This window comes from Furipterus horrens, unplaced genomic scaffold (assembly GCF_987537825.1).
Source record: "Furipterus horrens unplaced genomic scaffold, mFurHor1.1.pri manual_scaffold_1, whole genome shotgun sequence".
Classification (NCBI taxonomy): domain Eukaryota; kingdom Metazoa; phylum Chordata; class Mammalia; order Chiroptera; family Furipteridae; genus Furipterus; species Furipterus horrens.
The window spans coordinates 30,065,312-30,079,417 of record NW_028327171.1 but is presented as its reverse complement, the minus strand read 5'-3'; the positions used below and the strand labels follow the sequence as shown (position 1 = coordinate 30,079,417).

The window sequence follows — 14,106 nt, the reverse complement described above, 5'->3', positions numbered from 1 at the left end:
CAAAATAATTCAGAAAAAATAGGCTTATATGTATGTATATATATATACACAGGAAGAAAGAGAGCATGATGTTGAAAATGGATAAAAATATTAACATGTTGTGACTCTGGATAAAGGTATATTAGAGTTGTTTAATCTGTTCTGAAACTTTTCCATAAGTGGAAAATTGTATCTAAATAAAAAGTTGTCTTTTGGAAACTAATAAACACATGAAAATATGATTAATAACAGTAATTAACAAATGAATTAAATGTAAAGTTCTATTTTGTCAAGTGAAATAAAAAATGAGAAATGTATAATAGTCAAATGTATTTTTATTTAATAGTATTTACTTCTTAGAGCAGTTTTAGGTTCACAGAAAAATTGAGAGTAGAGATTTCCCACATGTCCCCATTCCCATACATGCATAGTATTACCCATTATCAACATCCTCCACCAGAATGTCACATTTGTTACTATATTGACACATCATCATCATCCAAAGTCCAGAGTATACATTAGGGTCCACTCTTGATGCTGTACATTATCTGGGTTTGGACACATATATAATACCATGTATCTGTCATTTTAATATCATCAGAATATAATTCTATATCATAGTGTCACAGCCTATTTTTCCTCCCTCCACGCAAAACCTGGCAACCACTCATATTTTTAACTTTATCTTTAGCTTTGTCTTTCCAGAATATCATATACTTGAAATCATTAGTGTCTGTAGGCTTTCTTGCACTTATTGATATGTATTTAAGCTTCCTCCATGTCTTCTCATAGCTCAATAGCTCATTCTATTCATTAAATTTATTGGGATACAGTTAATAAGATTCACTGTTTCAAGTATAAAGTGCTACTATAGATGGTCTGTATATTGCACTGTGAACCCACCACCCAGAGTCAAATCTTTTCCTGTGACCATACATTTGACCCCCTTTATTATCCCCACCTCCCTTCCCCCTGGTAACCATGATACTGTTATCTGTCTTTTGAGCATGAAGGAGACTTTTTTGAACTTGCTGGTGGGCATATAAATTGATAATATTTTGTGCAGGCAGTCACATGTGTCTTAGCCATAAAAGTATATATTCTTTGGAACAATTCTGATTTAAGTAATTATTTCATGAAATATAAGAGATGTATAAAATATTTATAATTGTCATGTCTATTTTTTATATTACTATTTCCATGATCAATTTAAAGCAATTTACCTTTACAACAAAGGCGAATTAGATCAGTTAAAGAAAAATAATTGACTGTGTTAATTATATGAAAGTAGACTACAAAATGTTATATTTGACACATTTCCAATTTAGCTTAAAGTAAAAGGTATAATTGAGCATGGTTAAATAGGAGAAAAAAGATAAATAATCTACATCATAGAAGAACAAGTTCCCGTGAAACCAGAACCCCAGACTCTACCCCTTGGAGTGTGGTCAGTGAACTTCCTGAATCAGCCTCATATAGGAGAATGGTTCAGACTCCCCATCATTAATTCTCCATTCACTTCAAAAGATCTTGTTTTATCTCTTACTGATGCCATTCCCTGCAGGCACTTCCATATTAGCTGCCACCATACTATTAAACAATTGTATTGCCTGCAGAGCTGGGCTCACTTCTAAAATCTGTCAAGAAATTCACCTTAAACATCTGCCACATTCAGGTATGAATGTCTGATCTCTTGACTCCAGGGATATGTTCAGTTTTATTCTGAGTAACAACATTTTCCTCTTTTGGCAGGAATTGTTGAAAATCTATTCTTATTCAACAGCTGTGACCAGGAGTATACTAGAAGACTGCAAAGGAAAAAAGCAAAGAATAGAAAACCACTACTTTGTACAAGTCATATTGAGTTATTCAATTTCTGGAAAAACATATTAAGACAATAAGCCAAATTTACAGTTAAATATTCACATACAAAATTGCCAAATATGCTAGTGTTTGCATGAAATTATATTAGAAAATGCTATCATTACTGTATTATTTTTGACATGCTACTTAAACCCTCTGTAGCTAAATTTCTTCAACTGTAAAATAAGAATAATAATATTAAGTTACTTAAAAGGTGGTTTTGAGTTTTAAATGAGTTAATAAATTAAAATATATTCAAAGTGCTCAGAACAGTGTATTCACATAATAGTTGATAGTTAAAATTATTATTGTTGTTATATAAGTAACAAATAGTGCAATAGTATACTCATTGCTAATATATCATTCAGTCATTAAAATTTTTAATAAAAATAACATGAAATGCACTAAAACGGAAAACAAAATTATGATAACAACCTATTTAACCATTGCAATATATAACTCTGACTGTACGTGGATTAAAATAAAATAAAAAAATAGAATGGAATACAGCATATGACCTTTTTCATCTCTGTTATAGGTAAATGTAGAAATACATTTCTTGTAATTCATGTTTTCTTTCGAGAATGCATTGCTTTTGTAAACATCTACTAACAAAACATTAGAGCATTTTTGTGGCTTCGAAGTGTCTAAGGAAGACTAACATATACTACAAATTAATATTGCTCATACTGTTTCAAATTTTCTGGAATGCTGCTATCTAGAAAACAATCAGCTTAGGGGTAACTAAGTTACACTAAACCTTAAAAGCATAAAGTCACTATAATAGGCTCATTGGAAATGATCGTGGTCAAGACCATCATGGTTTCAACATCAATGGTTGCAAAATCCAAACTGTTATATCTGAGCAGTGTGGTGTGGCATTTCAGCAGCGTCACTTAAAGGCATCCCCAGCCTTGAACGGCATGATTATTTAACCATCAGGCTGTCAGGGAACACTTGCCAACTAACACTGAGAGGAGACTGTGATCTACATCTTCCCACCGATGACACCACGGAAGTAAAGCAGATGATGTACGTTCAGCCACAAAGAAAGAAACCCTTAAATAAGACAAAAAGAAACATACACTGAAATAACACATCAAGTAATGTGGCACAACCAAGAAATCATGAGAGAAAATGAACTAAAGGGGCAGGAGCTAAAGGCAGTGCACCGAAGCACAACTTGAGCAGAGGAAAAATTGTCAGGCTTTGTAGTCAGTTGATGTTGCTAGTCAGACAGTGGAAATGTGTTAAAAATAAAAGTCTTCTTATAACAGATTATTGTTTAGCTTTTGGTTTAAAATAAAACTATGTGTATATATGTGATATATTATACACAGTATTGAGTAGCTGTTGGGAACATACCAAATGTTCTGTTGAATGCTAACAGCTAAAACATCTCTCAGAAATTGCAGGATTTCTGAATAAGACCAACCACATGCTAGCACAGAAATCAATGCAGTGGCGCTACATTGGAGAGAAGAATTTTGATATTTGAATAAAAAAATAACATGTTAAAACAATTAATTCTTTTTCATGAGGTCATCAGGATGACTACATGTTAAGCAAAAATGCCATCTTTTTAAAAACTATTGCATAATTGTCAGTATACTACCATTTAAAAAACGTTTCCTCCTTTAGAGAGGTTGTCATTATATAAACTATATTATAAATTAAGTATAAATTATAATGACTGTGAGGTGTAAAGTTTATTATCTAATAAATGCTTCTTACATAGTAATTTTCTCAGAAAAGATAACTTTAAAAGGCCAAAATGGTTAAACAGTTGACATGAAATGACATCAGACAAATCTAGGTTAAATTTTTGATTTTAAAGCTACTCATGATAGGATATGTAACAACTTTATGATCTTTTTAAGTCTTACATAGCTTCATCAATCAAAATCATGATTAATAATACTTAACTCACATATTTGTTGGAATAAAATAATTTAGGGTAACTCAATTACAATGACTAGCGTTAGGTAATATCAATAACAAATAACAGTTCTTATATGTTTGAAATCTCAAACAATATTAAAAAGCAGAAATGGGCTTACCTACAATTACATGCCTGCTGGTTAGTCCGTAGTGAGCCAAGACTGGAAAACTTAAATGTGAAAGTAATCATTTGCAAAAGATAAGGAATGTAACTGCATCGAAAATTCAGGCATTAAACAGTTAATTTCTTCTTCATTCTCCGAATACCTAATTCAAGAAAGATAGCCTGAAAGACATAAATACATTCTTGAGAACTTGCATGCTTTCAGCTGACAAATATTTCCTTCTCTATAGAGTTTGGTGAAGATTGTCCTTTGTATTTTTTTTTTTTTTTTCCTGTCCTAAGTGCCTATAAGGTTCCTGGAACGGAAATTACTGATATTATATGACTTATTTAAATAAGTGGTGGGTATGAGGATTCAAAGGACATATATATGAGACATTCACTCACTTAGTAGAACTAATCTTTTGATTTTCATACCTTTATCTACAAAGTAATTGTGTTGTTTCCTGATTTATCTTTTACATTCCTTTCTCACTGGCACAGATTGAAGGTGCAACGTTTTCAATAACAGCATTGTTTAGAACAACATGTACATCGTTAAATCTTAACACGATTATATGAAAAAATATATAGTTTATAAAAGAGGGGGGGAAATCTTCAAAGTTCTGGTAGTGTTAAAAAAAAATCCTACATTTTCATTTTCTGTTCGATTTCAGCTTCTGCTTAAGAAGCTTTTATTTCTTTTTTCTTCCCTCTTAGATGAGTGCCTGCGACCTTAAACCATGAAACCGGGAATACTTTTGTAAATGAATCACTACTGCATTCATACCATTAGCCTCTGAACAGATGTCAGAAAGTAAAGACTGGCTGCTTCTAGATCTAGCTGCTGCTGCCAAGTCTCGCGAGCTTTGTCAGGAACAGTTGATTGTAATGTCAGTGCGGTCCAATTTAGAGGCTGGAGCAGCAGCTGCAAACTGCATTTCCCTGAAGTAATACACGATTTCCACCCCTTGCAAACTTTATCGTCTTGTTGCAGTGAGTCTGGTAAGTTGCTCTGAATTTACATCTTTGTGTAGCAATGCAAGTTACTGTGAAGCTAATTCCGTAGGAGGATTCTGATCCCTTCACGTGTTTGCTGTGCCCCTTCGGTGCTCTGTGGGGGACAGTCATTGCAAAAAGGACAGATGAAACAAGTGAACAGACACATGCATGAAATGTTCCTATTATTCAGGGAACACAGACTGAGTCCATTTAACCCCTGAGGAAGGAACGAATTTGTTCAACTTTGTATAAAGGATCCTAGCACTTGTGGAATCACGGTTCTGTTTGTTCCTTCTTTACTCCCTAAGTGAAACTGTTTTATGCTGTTTTACTCTTAAGTGCACTGTTTACTGAATTCCTCCTTAGAAGTGTAACAAAAGTGGTCTTTGACCGGTTTTACTTTATTTTTCTAAGTTTCATGAAAAGAATAGTTATCTTATTGTCTGGCATTATAGGGAACTTTTCTCAATCAACATTTTTGCCATCTAAAACTTTAACAATATAAATAGGTAAAGGAAAGTCTAAGTTTTTTATACCTAAAAGGGAAATCTATTTCCTAATTTGATTTACAAACTTTTGGCCCATTTACCTTGTTTGTCCTCTTTTAATATATGTGTAAATTATGGCATAATGTTCTATATGTATTATTTTTATTGTTATAGACTATAAGCAAATATAGACTTCTGCTTATAGTCTAATCTTGTAATCCTACCTTTATTTTTATGATATCAGTTTTTGTTTAACCAGAAGATTAAGCATTGAGTAAAATATATGAATTATTAAAAGTAAACTAAATGTGAACAAAATTATTTCATTGTTAATGATTTCTATTTGAATTTTTTTATTTTTTATAGTATGCCTTCTGAAATTTTATGAATATATTGCATGATAATAAGCTCGATTAGGAGGTGACATGACTAGTCCGTGTAATGCCTTCCATAATATAAACTATCTTGTAGTTGTGATAACATATTTCACCTGAATAGTTACTTTTTAAAAAAGAATGAGGATGAGCTTTTAGAGAGTGGCTTTATCCTTTAAATGAAAATCTTTAGAATTCTCTAAGATTTTGAAGTAACATGGCTTTTTTGGATGCCAAATAAATTTTCTCATTAGATTTTCAGTTTTGCTTTATTCTCCTAGATTTGTTGTTATTGCTTGTTTATAATGTCCTGCTTCTTTATTTGTAAGAAAATATTTAGGGTGTACTACACATTTCAGTTTTTAAATATAAGCTAATAATATCTTTTCAGTGGCATCTTATTTACAGATTTAGTCTGTGCTTCGATTTAATTCTCAGTAACAATTAATAATGCATTTTTAAATTTTATGTTGTCTTATTTTAACACTTTTTTTGGCAATATATGCTCATTCTTATAAAATCTGTGCCAGATGTTAGAGAATTATAATCAAATAGATGTCAACCTACAAACAAATTCAAATTTCAAAAAAGACCCAAGATATCTCTCTAATACTAAATGTTCAAATTATTCACACAATGAAAAGTTTGTGAATGTTTTTCCTGATTAAGGACAGATACAGAGCTTATGTTTCTCATACCTTATATAGTCCCTTCTATCTGCACACATCCTTTTGGAGCCTAATGGGTATCTGAAGGATCCCTGAAAGACAGTGCTATAGGCTATTTATAAACAGACTTCCTCAGTTCCCCACTTCACTCCGCTTGCAACAAAACGAGCTTTTTAGATTTAGTATAATTTAGGCTTAGTAGTTTTAATCTGACCAAATTCATTTTAGCAGTTCTTGTGCTAGATCATATTATTCATGTAGCTCTTCCCCACAGTTTTAAGAGCAATTATTTGTATATAAAATATCTATTCTATTGCAACTATTAAAAATACAGGAAAACTACTCTATACTCAGAGACAACTGTTATTGATATTTGCTTGACCATTCTTTAAGAGGTGCTTAATTGGCCAATTACTTTGAAAATTTGGTTGATATTCAGTTATGGAAAACATATGGCAGATATTTGGTTCTGTACACCAATCATTTTCTTATATCCTTATCTTATACTGTAACTACATTTATTTTAATTGATCAAGGAATTTTGATACTGCTTTCAAAATTGTATTAAAAATGCAAAATAAAGGAAATTATTTCTTACTTTTTTATTTTGAAAGTTATATTTTTAAAAGTTTAGAATGTTTTCCCAAAATTTCCAGTTTACTTTTATATCCTGGAGCATTTGATGAACTTTGAACACTATAGCATTCGTTATCTTTCAGGTTTTTCCCTCTTCTTACTCTTATCATTCATTTTCTTTTGCAATTCCAATCAATAATTCCAGCCTGTTTTTCAAACATTAATCATTATGGCAGGAAGTTAATTATTCTAAATTCAGATACTTAGTTAATGATCACCTTACTTTTTTATCAATATGTTATGTGTTCTCAGTGATTAAAGTGTTTATTTAATGTGATAATAGTAAATTTGCACCAGAATTTATAATAGAAAAAATAAGGATTTGTTGACTATATTAATCAATTAAGATTTAGAGATATAGACTAACTTTTTCATAGCTACCTTTATTTTTCTTTAGACTATTTGATCACATGATGGCATGTATAAAAAACATAAACATCTCTTAATGGTAAAACTACAGAGCAACAGGTTAGGTTCAGGAAAAACAGATTATTAAGTGGAAAAAATAAAGCTTATTTAAATAAAGTAATGCAACCAAATATAGAAATATTAGGCTACACTAACAATAAGTATGTGAACATATGTATATTTTAGTATTAAATTTTATATTTAATAATATGGTATATAACACGTTCCAATAGGTAGCATGAAGGTGAGTTAGAATTATATTGACATTCTTGTAATGAATTCATGCTTAGAATGATTTATTTGAATGTTACTAATTATATTATTTATAGGGTGATTACTCATAGATATAATTATTGAAAAAAGCAAAATTATTATTCATATAAGACATACTCTGTAACATTAAAATCCACTAAACACAAACTATAAATAAAAACATACAAGAAGTAATTATGTAAGTAAAAGTAAGTGACATGAGAATGATATTACAGCCTTTTAGTTGACATAGTAAACATTTTTTAACAGATGCAATAAAACTTTTACATTTATTAATTACACACAAATCCAAAATATTTTGGTAGTAATTATACCTGCTCTGCAATAAAATCAATAAATTATATAATAATAATTTGAAAATTACTAGAGATAAAAAATTATTAGGATTTGATTTTTGGTATAATCATAAAATAATATTTATATAAAACCAAGAAAAAATCTGACAATCTTTACATTAGATTCAGAAGAACATTGATTGAGGTAGGCCAAAGAGAGAAATGTGTCCAACCAGTGATGCTGTGATTAATCTGTTGAAATGCAGGTCAAAGTAAACCAGCTTTGTAGTTTAACTTCTTTTTCATTCCAAAGCAGAATTGCAAAAAAAGAGAAGAAAAATTCATCACAGTACTTTCTTTGTTCTACTCCAAATGCCACCTCCATTTATTTAAAAGAAAGGACTTACAAATTATTAAAAGGAAAAAAAAACTGTGTTACTAATGCTTCTAAAACTCAAACTATTAGAATTTTATTAGTAAGTGTCAAGTCTACAAGAACCCTTATGTTGTTATATTTCATTTATTATAATTATAATACCTAAATAATAAAGTAGGATATAAAGTGTTAAATATTACATACTTCAATACTATATTTTATTGATCTTAGCACAAATTCAATTGTATCAAAATTGAAAACATAAAAATAAGTGTTTAATTTTTAAAAAATTACAAAAGTTATTATATGTAAATATATGTACATACCTATAGGTTAGAGACTGAGTGGATACATAGATATAGAGTTAGCCATAGATATAAACAGAGATAAAGATAGGAAAATAGAGATAAAGATATATCTGTAAGTATTTGACACTGAAAAAATATTATACTCAATGGATTATTCAGATATTTTTGGAGAATCAAAAGTACTTGTTGATCACTATTCGTCATGAGCTCTGGTGAATTAGGCTAATTTAAATATAAGTATCTTAGATCCAGGATAGTTATCAGGATAGGACCTTATTATCTGCCTTCTAAGAAAATCTAAATTAAGAATAATGATAATAACTAATCATAATACAAATTATCAATGCTCAGAGGATTAACTCTTTGGACACATTAGTTGGACTTATAATTACACTATCAGAACTATTAAAGACAGGAGTTAATATATTTGTAGACCATTATTACCATTATGTGGATGAGTTTGGTGTTTGTACTGTATTTGACAACTTAATCAGATTTTCTTTCAGTAATATAAGGGTGTTAGTTCCTTTAAATTATATTTGGATTACATTTTCCTTTCCTCTTTGTCACATAAAGTTTCTGAATCTGATTTTTAATTATTTTATTTTTAAAAACTCAAGTGCACTATGAATATTTAATAAAATTTTGATCTCCCCAAATGGTATTTTCATGTAATCAAATAAATGTTATTTAAGAAAATGCTAAATAGTTATAATTTTGTGGTCTCAAAGATTACCTTAGCTTCCCCCACTTTTTCTAGTAATTTCTCAACTATAGTGTTTTTCTGAACTATCAAAATACAAGTACATCCGTTTCCATGGTCCCTTCTCTGGTCCTTTCTGTCTAACGCTTTCTTCCTCTATACATTCAATTTATAATCAGAAGAGATTTTGGACAACCTATTCATTGCATGTTAAGAAGCAAATAATACAATAAGTTGCCTTTTATCCTATACATTATGAAAACTAATCTATTAACATTATAAGACCTATGGGAAAAATTGGAAAGGGAGGGCTGCAGATATATTCCAGATAATTTCTCTGAAATAGAATAAATTGAATAATCATGAAGTCTTCTTTACCTGAATTACAATAGCAATGGCTGATAATATAATGCATGGGAGGAGATATTGACATGGAAGGAATTTTACAATCAGGGGTTGGTCATTACATACCTGTACATTAGTTAATTATTAAAGCATGTGCAGCTAGTGAGGTTAAATGTGATAGCATGGTCAGATGTACTTGTATTTTGATAGTTAAGGAAAAATACTAAATTTGAGAAATTATTAGAAAAAGTGAGAAAAGCCAAAGTAATCTTTGAGATTGCATAAAGGAAGAAGCCATTAGGCAAAACGGACCACAGAAGGGACAATGTAAACAGAAAAAGACAATAAGAGAAGACAGTTACGTCAAGAGCCAACCAGCTGTGATTAGAACTGTAAATATTTAAGAGAATGCATGGATTTGTATTTCCTCCTCTAACCAAAGTAGAAATTATATCTGTAATAAGTAGACTACCACTTAATGCCACTTATGTTGGGGCTGTGTGTGCTATGAAGTATAAATATCTGTACATGCTTGAGACAAACTTCCTATACAAGGGGGACCCAAAAAACACAGAATGTATATACTAAAAACTGTGTACTTATTCTTGCACGTTTAAAATTCAGTCACCTTCCAAGTACTCTCCATTTGATGCAGTGCACCTATCAAGATGTTTCTTGCACTGCTCAAAACTGTCTTTGATCTCATCAATTATGATGTCTTTTAGTGCATCTGCTGTCTTGGTTCTTCTCTTCCACACCAGCAAAATATTTCCCTTTGAGGAACTTTTTCATCTGAGGAAACAAAAAAGTTGCTTAGGGTGAGATTGGGTGAATAAGGAGGGTGGGGCACAGAGGCAGATTTAACGGCTGGAACATGGGGTGTGTGCCCTGGGCCCCGACTTCTGAAGGGACCCACAAGTTTACAACTTGTATGTAATTAAAACTGCACATATAAAACCAAACTTGGTGTCATTAGAAAAAAGTATAAAGTTGGGGTTTTGCGGGGCCTGTTAGAAGTTGGGGCCTAGGTTGCATGCCCAGTAAGCCCACCATTAAATCCGCCTCTGGTGGGGCATGTGGATCATGCCATTTTTGATAAAAAACTGCTGAACATTCAGTGAGGTATAGGCACGTGTGCTCCTAAACCACCCATCATGAAATCAGCAAAGGCGCTGAAAGAGTCTTCAAAAGAATTTACTGAAGCCAAGCACAGCCTCTCACAACAACGCCAGCTGGTGCACTAATACAGATGGGTTCTCAGCACACTCACTTAGTGACGGAAGCCTTTACTACAATGGGCCTGCTCTCCGGAAAATAATTCCAGGTTTTTGGGCCCCCATTATATAAAATACTAAATCTTTCTTACAAAGTTTTGATGATAATTTTTTCCAAAGTGAATTAGTTTCTACTTTTTCCTTTCACTTATTTGTTTTTGAAATTGAAAACTAAAATATCTTTGACTGTAGTGGTGGCAGATTTCTTAGTTTTCATCATCTGTAAGATTAATTAGAGTTGCCGTATTTTAGTTAGTCATTATCAATAAAATACAATGCAGGTTGCATGAGGCTGTTAAAACTTGCTACTTACCTCTCTTTCAGAAACCAGTATGCAGAGCAAGGGTACAATCATAAACATCCAATTTCTTTTGCTGTTTATTCTGCCTTGGGTGCTTATCGGGAAATCACACTCTGAAGAAGATGTCATAATTTCAACCAAGAATGGTAAAGTCAGAGGGATAAACTTGCCAGTTCTTGGTGGCACAGTGACAGCCTTTCTTGGAATTCCCTATGCACAACCACCTGTGGGTAGACTTCGGTTCAAAAAGCCACAATCCTTGACCAAGTGGTCTGATATTTGGAATGCCACAAAATATGCAAATTCTTGCTATCAGAACCCAGACCAAAGTTTTCCAGGCTTCCTTGGATCAGAGATGTGGAATCCAAATACTGACCTCAGTGAAGACTGTTTATATCTGAACGTGTGGATTCCAGTACCTAAACCCAAAAATGCTACTGTCATGGTATGGATCTACGGTGGCGGTTTTCAAACTGGAACATCATCTTTACCTGTGTATGATGGCAAGTTTCTGGCACGGGTTGAAAGAGTTATCATAGTTTCAATGAATTATAGGGTGGGTGCCCTAGGATTTTTAGCTCTACCAGGAAATTCTGAGGCACCAGGGAACATGGGCCTGTTTGACCAACAGTTGGCACTTCAGTGGGTCCAAAAAAATATAGCAGCTTTTGGTGGAAATCCTAAAAGCGTAACTCTCTTTGGAGAAAGTGCCGGAGCAGCTTCAGTTGGCCTTCACTTACTGTCCCCTAGAAGTCACCCATTGTTTACCAGAGCCATTCTGCAAAGTGGATCTTCTAATGCCCCTTGGGCAGTGAAACCTCTTGACGAAGCTAAGAACAGAACCCTGACCTTAGCTAAATTTATTGGTTGCTTTAGAGAAAATGAGACTGAGATAATCAAATGCCTTCGAAATAAAGATCCCCAAGAAATTCTTCTGAATGAAGTATTTGTTGTCCCCTCTGGTATGCTCTTGTCAGTAGCTTTTGGCCCAACTGTGGATGGTGATTTTCTCACTGACATGCCAGGTACGTTACTCAATCTTGGCCAGTTTAAAAAAACCGAGATCTTGGTGGGTGTTAATAAAGATGAAGGGACAGCATTTTTAGTATATGGTGCACCTGGTTTCAGCAAAGATAACAACAGTATCATAACTAGAACAGAGTTTCAAGAAGGTTTAAAAATATTTTTTCAAGAAGTGAGTGAATTTGGAAGGGAATCGATACTTTTCCATTACACAGACTGGTTAGATGATCAAAGAGCTGAAAATTACCGTGAGGCCTTGGATGATGTTGTTGGGGATTACAATTTCATATGCCCTGCCTTGGAGTTCACCAAAAAGTTCTCAGATTTGGGAAATAATGTCTTTTTCTATTACTTTGAACACCAATCATCCAAACTTCCTTGGCCTGAATGGATGGGAGTGATGCATGGCTATGAAATTGAATTTGTCTTTGGCTTACCTCTGGAAAGAAGAGTGAATTACACAAAAGCTGAGGAAATTTTGAGCAGATCCATAATGAAACGCTGGACAAATTTTGCAAAATACGGGTAAGCATGAATTTTTATAATTATTCTTGTTTTGTGTTGTTTTGCTTAGCGTTGCTTGGTGCCTGATGCAGACTTCATTAAAAACACAGAACCATTTAAAAAATGTATTCTCCTTGTACTTTAAGCTGGCTTTTACTACGCAGTGAATTTCAATTCCTTGTGTTGGCATGCTTAAAAGAAATCATCAAAAAACTTTTATGAAAAATATTTTGTGATATTATTTCCAAAATACTGCAGAATACTTAAGCAATGTAAGCCAGAGTTTGTACGAAAATAGATGTTTACCTTGAGAACTAAAATTACTGTGACCATGCTTTTTAGCCTGAAAATTCTTCATGTTCACAGGTTTAGGAAAGAGTAGAAATGTATCTTCTCCTCATTCTCTTAAGCAGGGGTAGAGTGGTACCTGATACATACAGAAACACACACCGGCTCAGGGAATCCCAAAGGGCAACATGGTCATAGGGTTCGTCTTTACATTACCCAAAATACAGAGTTTGCCATTTTATTGAATTTTTTCCCCTAATAGATTTGCTCAGAACTTTCAGGGAACATGTGTTAGACAGAAGCTATAAAGCCACTCATGTTTAGCCAAGCCAAGCTGTTTTCCACCTGAGGTGTCGTATGGCTGATAATAGGAAACAGAAACTTTACAAAGTTAGATATTTTCCATCATATGCTAAAAATTTTGTAATATTATGTTCTCAAGAGTCAGCCCTGGCTCATGTGGCTCTATAGATTGAGTGCCGGCCTATGGACCAGAAGGTTGCATGTTCAAATCCCGGTCAGGGCACAGGCCTAGGTTGTAGGCCAGGTCCCAGGTAGGGGTGTGTGAGATGCAACCGAGTGGTGATCTCGCACATGTTTCTCTCTCTCTCTCTTTCTCCAGTTCTTTCCCTCTCTCTAAAAGTAAATAACTAACATCTTTAAAAAAGAGAAAATAATCTCTTTGAATATAAATTTTATTTCTGTATTTTTGAAATATACAAATATGTGTATAGAAAATAAGATTTTTTAAAAACTACATTTGTAAACCAAAGATGAATTTTATACATTGAAATAACTTGTGTCAATTAGAATAATAAAAAATAAAAATTGGGGCATCAATTTTTAAAAGGAGTACTTATAGAAAATCACCTATTAATTGATGCATTAATCCAATCAGTTATGCTGCCTTGTATAATTCAAAAGAATGTTGATAGTGATATTATACTTTCCTGGTTTTCTTTTCCAGCTCCCAT

At 32.7% G+C, this 14,106-nt stretch overlaps 1 protein-coding gene across 2 annotated transcripts in view; it reads left to right on the top strand.

The window, feature by feature from the left end:
* Positions 1-4,757: 4,757 nt before the first annotated feature.
* Positions 4,758-14,106, top strand: part of BCHE (butyrylcholinesterase) — a 58,769-nt gene continuing 49,420 nt past the window's right edge. For both annotated transcript variants that reach the window (XM_090273476.1, XM_090273484.1), the window contains exons 1-2: positions 4,758-4,891; positions 11,341-12,865. In XM_090273476.1, the coding sequence (XP_090129602.1) occupies positions 11,349-12,865 (1,517 nt within the window). In that variant the 5' untranslated portion in view covers positions 4,758-4,891; positions 11,341-11,348. The remainder of the gene's footprint in view (positions 4,892-11,340; positions 12,866-14,106) is intronic.